Source organism: Symphalangus syndactylus, chromosome 6 (genome assembly GCF_028878055.3).
Source record: "Symphalangus syndactylus isolate Jambi chromosome 6, NHGRI_mSymSyn1-v2.1_pri, whole genome shotgun sequence".
Lineage (NCBI taxonomy): Eukaryota > Metazoa > Chordata > Mammalia > Primates > Hylobatidae > Symphalangus > Symphalangus syndactylus.
Genome location: NC_072428.2, coordinates 118590856 through 118609635, shown reverse-complemented (window position 1 = coordinate 118609635; position 18780 = coordinate 118590856). Strand labels below are relative to the sequence as shown.

Sequence of the window (18780 nt, the reverse complement as noted above, 5' to 3'; positions counted from 1 at the left end):
GAAAAGTATGGTACAGAGAATAACGTAACAAATAACCATGCACACAGAACTGAAATCCTACAACCAGTCAGATCTTGCCACATTTGATTCAAGGTAGCCCTCTATTTATGGTTTTCCAGTTTTACCTGTATGTATGTTTTACCTTTTATGAATGTATCTACCAACAATACATAATTGCGACTTGTGTGTTTTAGAAATTTATGTAAATAGTGTTATATTGCACACATTCTTCTGCAAACTCTTTGTTTTTTTTTTTGCATTTATCCATGTTGTTTCATATAGCTCCAGTTTATGAATTTTAACTACTGAATACTCTTTCATTGCTTGAATACACTGCAATTTATCCATTTTTCGGCTAAGTGACATTTTTACTGTTTCCAGTTTTCCATATTAAAAACAGTGCTGCACTTGACAATTTCATGCGTTCTCCTAGGATGGATACCTAGAAGTGGAATTTCTGGGTCATAGAGTAGGTGCATCTTAAACTTCACTAGCCATTGCCAAATTGCTCTATAGTGTAGTTAGACCAATTTAAACACCACTAACAGTGGCTTTATTTATTTATCCTCTGGCCCCCACTGATTTGGAAGTTACACATTCTATTTCTACTCCTTTAGTGATTACCTCTTTATATATTTCTAAACACTCTTACTTAGGTCTACAGTGAATCAATATCACTATACTTTTTCTGAATAATAGAAAGATCTTAGAACATGTTAACTCTGTTCTTCTTTCCCCACCATCTCCCATATTTCTATCTAGTATTTTAGTTTCCCCTTCTTTCTAACCCCAGGAAGCGTCATCCTCACCATTATCACCACCACCACCATCTTTATCATCATCATCTGTCTCAAGGCTTGTTTAGATCTACTAACATATTTATAAATTTCTCTGCTCACCATTCCTTCTTATTTCAGTTTCCTTCTGATAAAATCTACCCTTTTGTGGCATTTCAGTGTAAGTCTTTGAGGGGTTAGCATTCTCAGTTAATGTTTTAAAATGTCTTCATTTCGTGCCCTTTTAATGGAAATTTAGTAGGCATCAAATTCTGGATGACAGTTATTTTCTCTTAGCCTTTTGAAGATATTTTTTCCCTGTAGTCTTTTGCTGCTAATAAGTGACAAAGATTTTTTTCCATAATTTTAAAAAACAAGTATTTTCTTTTCTTTTCTTTCTTTCTTTCTTTTTTTTTTGAGAAGGAGTCTCACTCTGTTGCCCAGATTGGAGTGCAGTGGCGTGATCTCAGCTCACTGCAACCTCTGCCTCCCGGGTTCAAGCGATTCTTCAGTCTCAGCCTCCCAAGTAGCTGGGATTACAGGTGGGCACCACCACACTCGGCTAATTTTTGTATTTTTAGTAGAGACAGGGTTTCACCGTGTTGGCCAGGCTGGTCTTGAACTCCTGACCTCAGGTGATCCACCGACCTCAGCCTCCCAAAGTGCTGGGATTACAGGCATGAGCCACCACGCCTGGTGAAAAAAATAAGTATTTTCTATAATCTTTTTTTTTCCATTCTTTTTTTTCCCTTATAATTAATCTCCTGTTGCTAGAAGTGAGCTGCAAATATAATTGTTATCTTTGTAGGCAGACAGGCATTTTTATTTCTGGTTGTTTTAAGGTTTTTCTCAGGTGTGGTGGCTCATGTGTATAATCCTAGTGCCTTGGGAAGATGGCCTGAGCCCAGGAGTTTGAGATCAGCCTGGGTGACATGGCAACACTCTGTCTGTATAAAAATTAAAAAATAACTCCAGCCTGGGTGACAAAGCAAGACTCCACCTCAAAATAAATAAACAAATAATTAGGTGGACATGACAGCACACACCTGTGGTTCTACCTACTTAGGAGGCTGATGTGGAAGGATTGCTTGGGCCTAGGAGTTTGAGGCTTCAGTGAGCTATGATCACACCACTGCACTCCAGCCTGGGCAATAGAGTGAGACCCTGTCTCAAAAAAAAAGACTTTTCTCTTTCTTCAGTATCCTGCAGTTTCTCCACAGTGTGTTTCAGAACTCAGGACTCTTCAACCTGAGAACTCTGTCTTTCTTCTGTTAAAATTTTCAACCATTATCTATTGGAATATTATATTTTCCCCATTCTCTCAGTCACATTCAGGAACTCCTATTAGATATATATTAGTCTGTCTCATTCTTTCCTTCATGTTTTTTAGCTATTCTTTCATATTTTCTATCTTATCACTTTCCCACTTTTTCATATTTCGAATGATTTCATCAGCTCTCTTTTCCAGTTCACTTACTCTCTCTTTGCCTGAGTCTAATAATCTACTGTTTAATGCATCACTGAGTTTTTAATGTCTTCTTTGTTATTAAGTATAATTTTCCAGTGCTAAGAGTCGTTAATTTCAATGTTTATGACTTTCATTTCTTCATGTTGTATTTGATTTTTTCCCTACGGTTTATTTTCTTGTCTTTAATACTTCTACATATATTTATTATATTATAATGTTTTTCATGTTGTTCTATCATGTGTAGTTCTTGGAGTGCTCTCTTGTTTGCTGTGTCCACCAACACTTCCTTATGATGAATTGCTTCCTTGTCTAGTTTTGTTTCTTCTCAGCTGAACCTGTGGCTAGAATCACCCGAAAAGCAGGAACTCCACAAGGGAGTGCCCCAAACTGTTCTGAAATGGGGCTGGTTGAGATTCCAAAGACATCAAGCAATGAACATCAGGGGATTGGTCCAAAGCATTTATTAGGAGAATGTACATACAAAGTGAGCTGCCGTGGATCCTCAGGGTAGAGAGCGAGACAAGGGATGTTCTACCTAGGTGTGTCCACAATGAGGGAGTTTAAATGAGGTTTATGAAGTTTAAATGAGGGTTTCAGGAATTTGGCTGGGGACAGGGCTAGCTTCTATATGTTTAGCAGCATGGTTGGTCTTTCAGTGTTTTCAGCAACAACCTAAACACCTTTGTTAGTGCCTGTGAATGTTCAAGGCCCTAGCTTGGGTTCAAGCCTACAGGGGAAAACATTTCAGCTGGCTGGGTCACAGAGCACTTAAAGCACTCTGTATCTCTCAGTCTGGACAGAGGGAAAAGCAGGGAAAGTTTATAATATCTTATACAGGTTCATAATTTTTATTGTGAGCTCTTCTTCAGCACATCTTGGGTTTTTGTCATTTTGATGGGTTGGTTGGTTGGTTTGTTTTGGTGGGAGTCCTATATGCCCTGGTTATATGAAAACAGTCTTATAGAACTCTTTCTTGCTTCTATGTGGCTGTGTGGTATTCCTAAGTATTTCAAGGGTCATAAACCAGGTTTATATTTAATTTCTCACTTGGATTCAGCACCATGAAGACATAAATCCAGATAAATACAAACACTTGGTCAGACTTCGAATGTCAATTTCTCAGGGTTGACTTGTATTTCCACCCCTTTTCTCGCTTCCTTGCTGGTTTTTAGTCCTCTTTTCTTTTATTTTTCTTTCTTTTCAGAGACAGGGTCTGGCTCTGTTGCCCAGGCTGGAGTGCAGTGATGTGATCATGGCTTATTGTAGCCTCAACTTCCCAGGCTCAAGCGATCCTCCCACCTCAGCCTTCTAAGTAGCTGGGACTGCAGGTGCACACCACCACACCTGGCTAAGTTTTTTAATTTATTTTTTGTAGAGAAGGGGTTTTGCTATGTTGCCCAGGCTGGTATCAAACTCGTAGGCTCAAGTGAGCACCCCACCTCAGCCTCCCAAAATGTTGGGATTGCAGGTGTACGCCACTATGCTCAGCCTTTAATCTTCTTTTCACGAACAAGATGGAGCTTTTATATTCTGAGCTTTATGCAGGGGGTTCGGCTTTAGCTCCTTGCCTCTGGTAGGTGAGGCCACATATCCTACAATTGGAAGCATTGAGACACTCCAGATCCTGGGTGTCTATCTTCTCTGTGTATGACATCCACAATAGGCCATTATGATATCCTTCCCCGCTGCCCCCCACTTTTTTGTTTTGTTTCATTTTCATTATTTATTTATTTGTTTGTTTGAGATGGAGTCCCGCTCTGTTGCCGAGGCTGGAGTGCAATGGTGCCATCTTGGCTCACTGCAACCTCCGCCTCCGGGTTCAAGTGATTCTCCTGCCTCAGCCTCCCAAGTAGCTGGGATTACAGGTGCTCACCACCACGCCCAGCTAATTTTTGTATTTTTAGTAGAGATAGGGTTTCACCTTGTTGGTCAGTCTGGTCTCGAACTCCTGACCTCAGGTGATCCACCCGCCTCGACCTCCCAAAGTGCTGGGATTACAGGTGTGAGCCACCGCGCCCGACTTTTTTCTTTAATCCTGATAGCTGATAATTTCCTTTATTAAAAAAAAAAGTTGGGATTGTCCAATTTTAATTTTTGAATACTATTTTATCCAACATCCCTGTGTGTGTCTGGGGGCACTGGATGAGGGGGTAGCTACCTTAGTCCAGTCTTTCATGTTGCCAGAAGTTCCCCTTCAGATTCTCTTTATCTGTAATATGATTCCTAACAATCCCTACATCTCTAGGGTGCATTACAGTTTCTGATTTCATCCTCCCAACAACTCTGAGAAATAAGTTTTGAGACTCAGAACTGTAACTGTCGTCCTAGCTTTTGGACTTTGAGTCCAGTGCATTTCATAGCTTGGGTTTTATGTTGGGAGCTTGCCTGATCCTGACCTCCAGCTCTGGCCCAGCCTGCTCCTTGTCCTGATCTCTCTGACAGGCTGTGTTTCTGCCAAATAAAATGCAGGCCAGCCAGATGCTCTGCCAGTCTGCTCTTGGTCAGTTTGGCCCCAGTGGAAATAATGGGGTACATATAGGCCATGGCTAATGGGGGGAGTGACTGCCAGCTTGTCCTCAGGGTCCTTTAGCCACACACCATGAGACCATCTCTTTGCTTCCACCCTAGAAGGGGCAGGTGGTGTATGTGTACGTGGCAGCGGAGAAGGGACAGAAAAAGTAGGGCTCGTCCGGGATTTGAACCCGGGACCTCTCGCACCCTAGGCGAGAATCATACCCCTAGACCAACGAGCCACTGGTAGTTATCTTTTGCCAGATGTGCCCTCCCTGCCACATCAGCAGCAGCCACAGCGGCAGTCTGTAGTTCTTAGAACGGGCCTCTCTCCTCCCCCTTCCAGGCTGGCTCCCGGCCCAGGCCGCTGCGCTCCAGCAGGCGTTGCTCCTGAGTTCTCTCCTCCCCCGTAGCTCGTTGCGGAGCCACACGGATGCTCCTCTGCCTGGGCCTCCAGGCAGGGTCCATTCTTCCCCGTGACCTGCCAGTTACCCCATCAGGACTCCCAAGCAGAGTTCACGGAGGTGCTGCTGGGGAAGAAGCTACGCTCCAGCAACCACCACTTCCCTGGGGTTCCCCAGGGCTGGTGAGCCCATCTAGGGGTCTCTTGCACTCAATTGAGAACTACTCTTCTTTCTTATTTCATGATCAGACCACCAGAAAAGCATTCTCCAAACCCATTAGACTCCCAGGTGAGGACCCAGAAGAGTGTCCCAGCTTGCTCTTGACTAGGTGACATTTGCTAAATTATGCAGTTTCTTCATCTGCTGGTTGGGGAAGGTAACACCTACCCTGTCTACCTTACAGGGTGAGGATTGCATGAGACAATGTATATGAAAGTACCTTGCGAACTGTAAAGTGCTGTCAAAGGAAACGGGTTATGATGGCAACATGAGGGAGGGAAGAAATACATAGCAGGAAAGCTGGCATTTAATGCTTGCTGTGGGCCAGGCAGTGTGCTCTGTGCTTTACAGATCTTATTTAACCTTCCAGCAACCTTGTGAGAGCAGTATCACCTCACTGTAAAATAAACAACTTGCCTGAATTCAGCTTATACTTCATGTTTATCTGAATTCTTCAATTTGCCTAAATTCAGCTTATTCATGTTTATCTGAATCCGAAGGCTGTTTTAAATGCAGTACACACTGCTACCCAGACTTTCTAAAAAACCAGAAATGGGGACTATATCTTGTCAATACCCACACTCCTTCCCCCACGGTAGCCTGCCCTGCTCATCCTACCCAGGGAAGCTGCCCAGGAAGGAGCTGCTGACAGCCTAAGGGTGGCCTAGATTGGGAGGTTCCCAAAGAGAGTGAGGGGGGTGATCACACCTCAGAAACTGGGGCCTTGTAGGAGACCCAGGTGGGCTTGGTTGGGCTCTCTGTCTTTAGTGCTTCCACCATCCCTGTACACATCCATCACACCCTGGACTCTTGCTCACTCCCAGAGGGGAGGTCTTTTGTGAGCGGAGAGCTCCACCGGGGCAGATACCTGTTTTATTGGTCTTTGGGTCTTCCCCAGTGTCTGACCCTTGGCAGTACTGCTGACAATACAGACGATTCCCAGGCATTTCTGTGTGCCCAGCCTTGTGTAAGCACTTTACCAGATTAATCCCACTTAATCCTCATAGCAGAACTGTTGTCATAGTCATCACTTAGCACATGTCTGTGGAATGAATGAATGAGTGAAAAAAGAAAATCCAAGGAGTGTGCACAAAAAAATCACTAGTGGCAACAGATGTGCGGGTGAGTCCTCACCACTTGGCTTGAAGTAGAAATGGTAACCCTGGAGAAATTTTCCACACGCCATCCTTTTTTTTTTTTTTTTTTTTTGAGACAGAGTCTCACTCGGTTACCCAGGCTGGAGTGCAGTGGCATGATCTCAGCTCACTGAAACCTCTGCCTCCAGAGTTCAAGTGATTCTCCCACCTCAGCCTCCCAAGTAGCTGGGATTACAGGTGTGAGCCACTGTGCCCAGCCCACACTCCATCCTTTCAAGCAGGATTCCTACTGAACCAATCCCTCCCTTGGATAGGTGGGAAGAATGGCCCTCACTTTACAGAATACATTGGCCAGCATTCTTTTGTACTCAGGGGATAAAGTATGATTTCCATCGAAGTGTCTGAACCAGACAACTGGCTCTGCTAACTAATCATGGCCAGAGAGGAAGGCAACAGCTCATCTATTCTCAAACCAAAGAGACTTTTTTGGGTCGCTGTTCCCCAGCTTTAAACTGACTTATAAATAAAAGCACACGCAACATGTCCTTCCATTACCTCAGCACACATTCCCTAAATTGTTCCTCTTGGTGAGTGTGCCAGAGAGTGATGCTGCTCAAAGCTAGAGCTCCTAGGGGAACTTTGCTGAAGATGTTTCAGAGCTGAGACCAGGCTTGGGTCCTAGCCAGTGCTTCTCTCAGAGGTGCTGTTGGAATTTGGGGCAGGATCGTTCTTCTTTGTGTGGCCGATCTGGAGCTGCATCCTGTCCACTGAATACCAGTAATTCCTTCTCCACTATTGTGATGGCCATGAAACACCCCACATGCTTCCAAAAGCCTCCTAGATAGTGGAGTTGGCGGAGAGGAGCATGGCCCTGGTGGAAATCCACTGGCGCATATCTTAAATTTGCTTCCAGGCTAAAATCACTGTGGCCTTCATCCATGCAGTAGGACTTCAGGCCGTCAGTTGCTCCTTTGTCTCTTAGGGAGAATCATGGCCCTCCCTCCAGGAGCTTCCTCACTCTCTTCCTAGATGTGTGGATGGCTTTTAGCCAGATCCTGAGTCCTCATTTTCACAAGAGCATGTCAGTTCTTCCCTTACCACTTGTCTGGAGAGCCCTGTGGGTTAGTATTTAACAGACAACATTGTCATATACATCATCTCAAGCTCACTGTCACCTCCTATATATATAAAAAACAGCAAGAAGCTACCACTAGTTGCCTCTGAGAAGGGTAACTGAGTAGTTGGGAGGCTGGGTGGGAAGGAAACTTCTTTTTCTCTCAATATTCTTCTTCCTTTTTTTTTTTTTTTTTCTTTTGAGATAGAGTCTCACTCTGTCTGCCAGGCTGGAGTGCAGTGGTGAGATCTTGGCTCACTGCAACCTCTGTCTCCCGGGCTCAAGCAATTCTCCTGCCTCAGCCTTTCTTTTTTTTTTTTAGACGGAGTCTCGCTCTGTCGCCCAGGCTGGAGTGCAGCGGCGCAATCTCGGCTCACTGCTAGCTCCGCCTCCTGGGTTCACGCCATTCTTCTGCCTCAGCCTCTCTGAGTAGCTGGGACTACAGGCGCCCGCCACCACGCCCGACTAATTTTTTTGTATTTTTAGTAGAGACGGGGTTTCACCGTGGTCTCGATCTCCTGACCTCGTGATCTGCCCGCCTCGGCCTCCCAAAGTGCTGGGATTACAAGCGTGAGCCACCGCGCCCGGCCGTATGCCTCAGCCTTTCAGTAGCTGGGATTACAGGCATGTGTCACCACGCCCGGCTAATTTTTGTATTTTTAGTAGAGACAGGGTTTCACTATGTTGGCCAGGCTGGTCTTGAACTCCTGACCTCAGGTAATCCACCTGCCTTGGCCTCCCAAAATGCTGGGATTACAGGTGTGAGCCACCGCGCCTGGCCATATATATATAATTTTTTTTTTTTTTTTTGAGGAGTATCTTGCTCTGTTGCCCAAGCTGGAGTACAGTGGCACAATCTCAGCTCACTGCCACCTCTGCTGGGTTCAAGTGATTCTCGTGCCTCAGCCTCCCGAATAGCTGGGATTATAGGTGCATGCCACCACACCCAGCTAATTTTTGTATTTTTAGGGGAGACAGGTTTTCGCCGTGTTGGCCAGACTGGTCTCGAACTCCTGACCTCAAGTGATCCACCTGCATCAGCCTCCTGAAGTGCTGGGATTACAGGTGTGAGCTACCATGCCCAGCCTGTATATTCTTTTGTACTTTTTGAATTTTGAGCTCTATGCATATGTGTATGTATATACACATATTCCATTCAAAACAGAAATTAAATTATTAAAAACTGATCAGAGAGAAGCAGTAAGTAGGATAGGGAGAAACGCATTTCGAGCTTCCAGAGAGCCAAAATTTCCTCTAGATCAGAGCAGCTCAGCAGTACTTGGATCTCGCCCTAATGGTTTTGAATTGTGCTTTGTGCTGTGTTGAGTCCATACTGACGGGTCAGTACTAGACCCAATCCTGTGCAACTGGTTGTCCTGTCTACTCAAAGATGTTGTTGAGGACATTGTTTATATTATCTCACACCAGTATCTCCTTTGTGAAGTCCCCAGGGAGGCATTCTTGTCTGTCATAACCCCAAGAACAGTTGGTTTGCATTTTTTCTCTGGACAATTGTGTAAATGAGTGGCTGCTAGAAAGCATGAGGCTGAGTGTGTTGCCCATAGGTAGCAAGTTCACAGGGCCATCAAATGTCAGTGTAATTCCTGACTCTTTAACTCCCCACTGTTGTTTCTCTTTCTTCTGCTTCTACATTTGATTCATTATTTCTTGTTGTGTCCTATATATTCTTGCAAGTCTCCCTTAAACTATTTTAGGAAAAGGAAGAAGTATAAATAAATAAACTTCTAATGAGAATAAAAATTTTAAAACCCCTTGTTAGGTACAATGGCTCACACCTGTAATCCCAGCACAGGAGGCTGAGGAGGGAGGATTGCTTGAGGCTAGGAGTTGAAGACCAGCCTGGGCAACATAGTGAGATCTTGTCAGAAGGAAGAAAGGAAGGGAGGAAGGAAGGGAGAAGGGAAGGAAGGAAAGAAGGAAGGAAGGAAGGAAGGAAGGAAGGAAGGAAGGAAGGAAGGAAGGAAGGAAGGAAAAGAAAGAGAGAGAAAGAAAAAGGGAAGGGGAGGGGAGGGGAGGGAAGGGAAGGGAAGGGAAGGGAAGGGAAGGGAAGGGAAGGGAAGGGAAGGGAAGGGAAGGGAAAAAGCAAAGCAGGCCGGGCGCGGTGGTTCATGCCTGTAATCCCAGCACTTTCGGAGGCCGAGGCCGGTGGATCACGAGGTCAGGAGATCGAGACCATCCTGGCTAACACGGTGAAAACCCATCTCTACTAAAAAAAAAATACAAAAAAATTAGCCAGGTGTGGTGGCAGGTGCCTGTAGTCCCAGCTATTCGGGAGGCTGAGGCAGGAGAATGGCGTGAACCCAGGAGGCGGAGCTTGCAGTGAGCCGAGATCGCACCACTGGGCGACAGAGCGAGACTCTGTCAATAAATAAATAAATAAAGGAAAGGGAAAGAAAGAAAGGAAGAAGAAAAGAGAAAGGAAGAAAAGAGAGAGAAAGGAAGAAAGAAAGAAAGGAAAGGGAGAGAAAGAGAGAGGGAGGGAGGGAAAGAAAGAACAAAAGAAAGAAAAAGAAAGACCTCCTGAAACTATTCAGAAAATATCCACTTTGGTAGGACTTTCCTTTTTTCTGGACAATTGGAACAAACAGAAAAACAAATTTTCACTTGATTGTATTATATTGGGTTCTGAGCATTTGTAAGTCTAAATCTAAATCAATGGTTGGATCTCAGCTGGAGGGGAGGGGAGTGGGGAAGGAAGGGTTTTGTCTCTCAGGAGGCATTTGACAATGTCGGGAGACATTTTTGGTTATCCTGACTGGGCTGGTAGTGTTGATTTTGGCATCTAGAGGAGAGGGACACTGTTTAACATCCTACAATGCACAGGACAGCCCCCATGACAAAGAATTATCTGCGATATCCTGGTCTAAGTGTATTTCGTGTGATCTTCTGTAAAGCCTTAGTGTATTAACATGTTCTAAATTAATAAGGTGATTTTCAGCCTGGGAAGAGCACTGTATATACTAAATGCACTTAAGATGCCTCTAGTTTTTATTTTTTATTTTATTTTATGTTTTGAGACACGGTCTCGCTGTTGCCTAGGCTGGAGGGCAGCGGCGCAATCTCAGCTCACTGCAACCTCTGCCTCCCGGGTTCAAGCGATTCTCCTACCTCAGCCTCCCAAATAGCTGGGACTATACAGGAGTGCGCCACCATGCCCAGCAAATTTTTGTATTTTTTAGTAGAGACGGGGTTTCACCATGCTGGCCAGGTTGGTAAACTCCTGACCTCAAGTGATCTGCCCACCTTGGCCTCCAAAAGTGCTGGGATTACAGGTGTAAGCCACCGTGCCCAGTCTGCCTCCAGTTTTTATATTTTCTCTTCCTCCTTTACCCCATGCCCCTTCCTTAGAAGCTTGCCTCCTTCTACTCCGTGGCCTCCATGACTTTGGAGAATTTTTGTCCATGGCTTGAGCACCGGTAAGACTTTGTGCTCGCGTGAGGCTCTTTTTGGTCTGAGCTCCCCCGGGGATTGGGTTGCCTCCAGCTTGGGCCCATTGTCTCCCTCTGCTGTTGGGGGAACAGGGTGGGAGGGCACTGTCTGGGAAGGTGTGAGGACAGTATTAGGAGGGGCCAAAGATGTGGCCACCTAGCCTTGTACACTGGATGTAAAAGGGCTTGGGGTGTCTTGCACCCTCGCCATTTAGCCTCCCATCAGAAATGTTTGCAGAGGTGGGCACCTCAGCAGAGCCCAGTGGACAGTGGAGGCTGGCTTGTTCCACGCAGGCCAGGCTCACACACAGTCCGTGTGCCCTGCTCAGGGATAGGCACCTTAAGGTGACCTCTGGCCCTGGTCCTGAAGTCCTGCCCAGGGCAAGGGAGGAGCAGCTCTGCTCATTTGTACAAGGCTAGGTGGCCACATCTTTGGCCCCTCCTAATACTGTCCTCACACCTTCCCAGACAGTGCTCTCCCACCCTGTTCCCCCTATGACTCAGGCACTCTGGCTGGATCCTTAGCTGGCTCTCCCCAGTAACCTCCACCAGGACTCCTACCTGCGGGCAAGTGTTTGTGTGGGATGTGCATGTGTGCGCATGCACATGGGAGTGGCGGTCTTTCGGAAATAATTAAGTCAGCTGGGCACAGTGGCTCATGCCTGTAATCTCAGCACTTCGGGAGGCCGAGGTGGTCAGATCACCTGAGGTCAGGAGTTTGAGAACAGCCTGGCCAAAATGGTGAAACCCTGTCTCTACTAAAAATACAAAAATTAGTTGGGCATGGTGGCACAGACCTGTAATCCCAGCTACATGGGAGACTGAGGCAAGAGAATCACTTGAACCCAGGAGGTGGAGGTTGCAGTGACCCGAGATTGGCTCAGATCCTACTGAGGAGATGCTGGAGACAGGAGAGAACTATTTTGTTTTGCTTCAGGTTTCATTGATTTTTCTCCATTCTTTATTCATTTTTAATTTCATTGTTTTCTGCTCTGCTTTTTAGTATCTGCCCCTATTTATTTTAGATTTGATTCACTCAGCTTCTCAAGGTGAAAGTTTAAATTTTAAACATTTATTTTCTAGTATAAATACTTAAAGCTATAAATTTTTCTCTAAGTACTGCTTTAGCTGCTTCCTTCAATTTCTAATACTTTTTTATTGTTATTCAGTTCAAATTCTTTCAATTTTTCCTTATGATTTCTCTTTTGACTCACAGGATATTTAGATGTATATTGCTTATTCATAAGTGTTTGGGGGATTTTCCAGATATCTTTTTGTTATTGATCTATCTGTAAGTTCACTGATCCTTTCTTCTGCTGTCCAATCTGCTGTTCAGCCATCCAGTGAATTCTTCATTGGACATGTTGTAGTTTTCAGTTCTGGAATTTCCATTTGGCTATTTTATTTTTCCCATTCTTCTGTTGAGATCCATTAACTCACAATGATCATTTTTTTCCTTCCAGTTCTTGAATATATTTATATCGCTGTTTGAAGTTTTTTCTGCTGGTGCCAACTTCTTGGGTCATCTCAGGTTCTGTTTCTATTGTCTGCTTTTTCTTTTGGCTATGACTCATATTTTCCTGTGGGTTTTTTTTTTTTTCCTTTCACATGCCTTTTAATTTTTCATTGTATATTAGACATTGTAGATAGTGAACTTTAGAAACTGGGTTATCTTCCATTGAGGAGTGTTGATTTTTGTTCTAATAAGGAGTTAACTTACTAGTTGATCACCTTCTACCTGCTGAGGCTTGGTTTTATCTTTTGCTAGTATGAGTCAGCTTTGGCTTTGCCCTTACTCTCAGAACAAATATTTAGTCCTGGGATATAGATTTTAGCTCTATGGTGTGGCCTTTTGGGAGTTTTAAGTGGAAAGCCCTAAGTGTTTACCCAGACCCTCTGACTTGGGATTCAAATTCAAACTCTTTCTCTGCTACAGTGGGTAACAGTCAAAATCTGTTTAGCTCTTTCAGACCTCCAGTGGTTGTCTTTTACTGGGCTCTTGGAAATTCATCCATCCACAGTTTAGCAGTCAGCCTATGATTTGAGGGGAGTTTATATGCAGATTTAAAGACTGCCTTCTGTGGCTTCCTTCATTCCAGGAAATCCACCTTAAGCTGTTCTGGAGTCCCAAACTGTCCTCTGTCCTCTGACTCTTCAAGCCAAAAAAGGCTGGGGCTTTCTGCTCAAGTTCTAGCTATCCTGTGCCATTTGTACTCAGGAGTACACTCAGGAAAAAAAAAATAACAATGTAGATGGTTCTTTTCATTGAAGAGTTGAGTTCCTTTCAGTTTCTGCCTGCTCTGAATACTTTAAGTGTTTTCAAAAAGTTGTTTTTCATATTGTGTCCAGTTTACAATTTTTTTGCCTAAGGGGGCATTCATCTAATAAACTATTCTGCCATTACTGGACCATCCTTTCACTTTTAAACTTATTTATACCTAAAGTGTGTCACTTTTTAACTCATCTATATATATAGTCTCACTCTGTCCCCCAGGCTGGAGTGCAGTGGCGTGATCTCGGCTCACTGCAGGCTCCACCTCCTGGGTTCACGCCATTCTCCTGCCTCAGCCTCCCGAGTAGCTGGGACTACAGGCACCCACCACCACACCCGGCTAAGTTTTTGTGTTTTTAGTAGAGATGGGGTTTCACCGTGTTAGCCAGGATGGTCTCAATCTCCTGACCTTGTGATCCGCCCGTCTCGGCCTCCCAAAGTGCTGGGATTACAGGCTTGAGCCACCGCGCCCAGCCAACTCATCTATATATTTATGATCTGCTGAGGTGGAAAAGATTCATTCATAAAGCCTAAAGTGTAGTACTGAGTACAAGTGCAGGTGGAACTTAGAGCAGAGTTGGTGTCACCGGGGTGGGCTGCACAGAAGAGGTGTTTGTGAGGTAGGCTGTGAGGGCTAGGTAAGACTTCAGTGAACAGACAGGAGGAGGACTGTGGTGACTTGTTGAGCTACGGGTAGTGGTAGGCATGAACATGGTGTAAGGACAGTGAACAGACCCGCCTCCCTGGCTGGAGGTCTGAGTAGGAAAGGCACACTCTTTGAGTAGATTCAACACAAAGAAATGGAGGCAGCCTGGCTCAGGGATGCCCTAGACCTCTAGGCATTGTCAAGTTGCTTAAGTCCTGTTCCATGAAGGCTGTTTACTGATGTGCTTCCAGGGCACTCCCCACTCCCAGCCCTTTCCTGCAGCCCAGGGCTGGCTCCCAGCTTCTCAGCAGACTTAAGATGGGCACCTTCCACAAAGGGGCAGATGAGTTGAGGAAAACTTAACTGATACAGTTGTGCCAGAAGCCAAAATAAGAGGCGTGCCCTTTCTATAGCCTCATTAAAAGAACAACAAAAAGGTGGAAGCATCTTCAGTGAATATGGGTCAGCACCTCACAGACCTCAGGGAGTCCACTTCTGTTCATCCCAGCACCCAGCATTGTATATCCAGATTATTTGAGCCCAATCTCTTATCCTCTGAAGAACACAATCGGCTTTGGGGCCACAAAAGGTTTACGTAGTGGTTTAGGGATTTCTAATCTCAAACTTTGTCCTTGGGAGGTTTAGGATTAGTATTGATCATTCACAGAGCCCAAGTGTTTTTAGAGGAGGGGTTTCGTGGGGTGGGAGGATCACCTATAAGAGGACTCAGAGGGGGGTGTGGGGCATCCATGAGAAAGATGTCAGACGAAGAGTTTTATCTGTTCAAAAATATCTCTTCAGTGGGGCCGTGGGATGGGCCTCAGTACCACATTGCCCCTGTCTGGGCCTTCTACCTCCAGGCAGCTTTCATGGGCACTGTCTTCCTCATAGGGTTCCCACTCAATGCCATGGTGCTGGTGGCCACACTGCGCTACAAAAAGTTGCGGCAGCCCCTCAACTACATTCTGGTCAACGTGTCCTTCGGAGGCTTCCTCCTCTGCATCTTCTCTGTCTTCCCTGTCTTCGTCGCCAGCTGTAACGGATACTTCGTCTTCGGTCGCCATGTTTGTGCTTTGGAGGGCTTCCTGGGCACTGTAGCAGGTACTGCAGGGGAAAAAAGGGTTAGGGAAGGCAAAGGTTGCTACTCCACTGGAGGGGGTTCCTAAAGAGTCTGGGGGAAATGAGTCTGGTGCTTTTTAAAATACTGGGGTACAAAGCAACCCAGACTAGAAGTTTGGCCAAAATAGGATGTTTGAATCTTCACTCCAAATGTCAGTCCAGCCCTGTCTCTCTGTGCTTGCTCCACCCGATCTGTTTGCCACTCTGCCAGCCAGGCTGGGTGGGGCTCTGTCTAGCCCATTATCCTCACATTTCACCACAGGTCTGGTTACAGGCTGGTCACTGGCCTTCCTGGCCTTTGAGCGCTACATTGTCATCTGTAAGCCCTTCGGCAACTTCCGCTTCAGCTCCAAGCATGCACTGACGGTGGTCCTGGCTACCTGGACCATTGGTATTGGCGTCTCCATCCCACCCTTCTTTGGCTGGAGCCGGTGAGAGTGCAGGGCAGTGGTGCTAACTTAACTAGGAGCTCAGGTTGATGTGGGTGGAAAGAGAGCTTGGGTATAACTATTTAGTCTTTGACCTCTACTTTTTAAAGAGTTGCAGTATGAGGCGAAAGGGCAGTGGGAGTCAAGTGCTAACGTTTACTCTGCAGTTGGAATTGCTGTAGCTTCTCCCAGTCAGGACAGAAAACCCCCCTGCTTGAAGCCTTTGGGCATTCCCTGGGTTCTAAGTGGAGAACACAATCCAGGCATCTTAGCTCCCACTGCACTCTTGTGGAGAGTCCAGTGAGCAAGTGTTTGGTCCTTTGCAGGTTCATCCCTGAGGGCCTGCAGTGTTCCTGTGGCCCTGACTGGTACACCGTGGGCACCAAATACCGCAGCGAGTCCTATACGTGGTTCCTCTTCATCTTCTGCTTCATTGTGCCTCTCTCCCTCATCTGCTTCTCCTACACTCAGCTGCTGAGGGCCCTGAAAGCTGTGAGTGGCATTTGATAGTCAGGGAGGAAGGGGTTCGGGGCTCCACATAAGGAAGTGCGCTCTGGAACATAAGATGCCTGTAAATGTCCATAGCCAGAAAGGGTATCTAAAAGCAGCAAAGGAAGTAAGAGGAGGGAGGATGATGGAGATCCAAAGGAACTAGGCCAGGAGGTGGGACAGAAAAGAGGCAATTAGAGTGGATGCCCCCTCCCCCATCCCATAGAAAAGCATCCAGAGGCCAGGCGCAGTGGCTCACGCCTATAATCCCAGCACTTTGGGAGGCTGAAGCACACGGATCACCTGAGGTCAATAGTTCCAGACCAGCCTGGCCTACATGGCAAAATGCTAAAATGCGAAAATTAGCTGGGCGCGGTGGCGTGTGCTTGTAACCCCAGCTACTCAGGAGGCTGAGACAAAAGAATCACTTGAACCCGGAAGGTGGAGGTTCAGTGAGCCAAGATTGAACCACTGCAACTCCAGCCTGGGCAACAGAGCGAGACTCCTGTCTCAAAAAAAAACACAAAATTAAAAATTAAAAATAAAATTTAAAAAAAGCATCCAGAGGGCCAGGAAAAAGAGGGATGTGATGCTCTCCGTGCTCTACCCCAGGTTGCAGCTCAGCAGCAGGAGTCAGCTACGACCCAGAAGGCTGAACGGGAGGTGAGCCGCATGGTGGTTGTGATGGTAGGATCCTTCTGTGTCTGCTACGTGCCCTACGCGGCCTTCGCCATGTACATGGTCAACAACCGTAACCATGGGCTGGACTTACGGCTTGTCACCATTCCTTCATTCTTCTCCAAGAGTGCTTGCATCTACAATCCCATCATCTACTGCTTCATGAATAAGCAGGTAAAGCTCTCTCTATTCACATTCCTACGGTCCAGAAGACCCTGGTTCTTTTCTCACCATTAACTTTTAACTCAGAGCACCCTGGACTCTACTCAGGTTTCTAGTAGACGAGGGAAGCCACAAAACCCCTGAATAGGTTGGGAGGCCCTTGGTAAGCACAGGGAGGAAGGCATGGTTATCAAGATGAGAAAATAGAACCCTGGAGGAAAGAACTTGAGTCAGGAAAATGAAGCTGCTCCAAAGAACAGGATGAATGAAAGCATTTTATTGAAAAACTCGTGCAGCAAACTACCATGGCACATGTTTACCTATGTAACAAACCTGCACATCCTGCACATGTATCCTGGAACTTAAATAGATTAAAAAATAAAAATAAAAACTCAGATTCCTCTGAATTTCCAGTCCTTGCATTTAATAATTTCTTAATCATTTCCCTTCCAACTTTTAGCCTGCACAAGCATGTATGAAGCACAGAAATCATACCACATGCATAAATCTCTAAAGTATCTTATCTGAAGGTACTGGGGGATTTCCTATCCCATCTGAAATCCGAGCTAATAAACACCAAACTCTAAGTGGCAAAAACCCTACTTTCAGATGGTATTGTTTCCTCAATCCCAGAGGTAGACTCAAAACTAATTTGAAACCTCCCTGGATAGAAGAGAATTGGCAGTCCTTTCCAGCTGGGAGCACCTGCTAGTAACAGAGGGGCCTCTGTTGACAGTGCTTTTATGAAGCAGGATGGTTTGTGAATTTACCAACAGTGAGGTCTCAGACTTGACCCAGAATGTTTAGGATTACCGTAGACCCAGGAGTAGTTCTGGCCTGGAATCTAGATAGTTTTCAGGATGGGGAAGATAGATTCAAAACCACCTAAGGGCATTCTGGGTACAAAGCATTGTGCAAGGCTTTGGTGATACAGAGAATGAGGTCTTTTTTCCCATACTTCCTCATCTGCCAAGGTTATCTCCAATTGAACCTTTCTCTCCAGTTCCAAGCTTGCATCATGAAGATGGTGTGTGGGAAGGCCATGACAGACGAATCCGACACATGCAGCTCCCAGAAAACAGAGGTTTCTACTGTCTCGTCTAGCCAAGTTGGCCCCAACTGAGGACCCAATATTGGCCTGTTTGCAACAGCTAGAATTAAATTTTACTTTTAAGTAAGTTTCTATTGTCTCTGTCAGAAACCAAACTACTAAAAACACAAAAAAGATGGTAAGAGGAGTGACGGCAGTTTGGGGAGTCAATTTTTCATTTTCTTACTATTGGCTTCTTGCCTACAAAGCTACTGTTTCCACTGGGTCTGTTTCAGACCACCCAAAGGCCATTTCAACAATCGTCAGTTTCTACTCCTAAGTGGCACCATTCACAGCACTTGGAGAACTGATTTCTACATACAAGGCAACTAAAAGGAATATGGCTTTAAGTTTTCAGTGTATGGATACTTTCCTCTTTAGTAACTTTTTTTTTTTTTTTTTCCTGCTGGGGATCCATTCTGAGATGATATATGCTGAATTAGAACTTAAGAAAACACCTTAGAAATGAGAGAGACATAAAGAAAAACAAAAACAAACAAACAAAAACTTAGTGGCCCCAAATATGAGTTTGAAAGAACTTTTGGGTAACTGCTACAGCTTTGGCAGGAACAGCCATGTCCACAAGCCCCTGAGCAAGCACAAACTATTCCAGGTGCTTCCTCCCCGTTGCATTTGGCTAAACCTTTATATTTGTCTTAAACTGTGTGTTTACTAAAGTTAATAGTTTAATTCTCTTGAGGTTCTCAAAACGAATTTGCGTGTTTTAATACCATTTGTAAACAATACCAAAATGTTAAACAAAATTGTTTTACCTTATGCTCTTTAGATAAACGTGTGTGTACATTCAGAATCACTTGTGTTTGGTATCAGATAATTATATAACGAGCAGCAGGTCTC

General features: G+C 45.3%; 1 protein-coding gene and 1 non-coding gene across 2 annotated transcripts; one reads left to right on the top strand and one right to left on the bottom strand.

Annotated features, from left to right (window-relative positions):
- Positions 1-4925: 4925 nt before the first annotated feature.
- Positions 4926-4997, bottom strand: TRNAP-AGG (transfer RNA proline (anticodon AGG)). The gene has a single exon. It is a non-coding gene; the product is annotated as a tRNA-Pro (tRNA).
- Positions 4998-14705: 9708 nt separating this feature from the next.
- Positions 14706-18006, top strand: OPN1SW (opsin 1, short wave sensitive). The gene is made up of 5 exons (XM_055283929.1): positions 14706-15057; positions 15338-15506; positions 15830-15995; positions 16605-16844; positions 17836-18006. The coding sequence occupies exons 1-5, from the start codon at positions 14706-14708 to the stop codon at positions 17953-17955; spliced, it is 1047 nt and encodes a 348-aa protein (XP_055139904.1). The 3' UTR covers positions 17956-18006.
- The last annotated feature ends 774 nt before the right edge of the window (positions 18007-18780 follow it).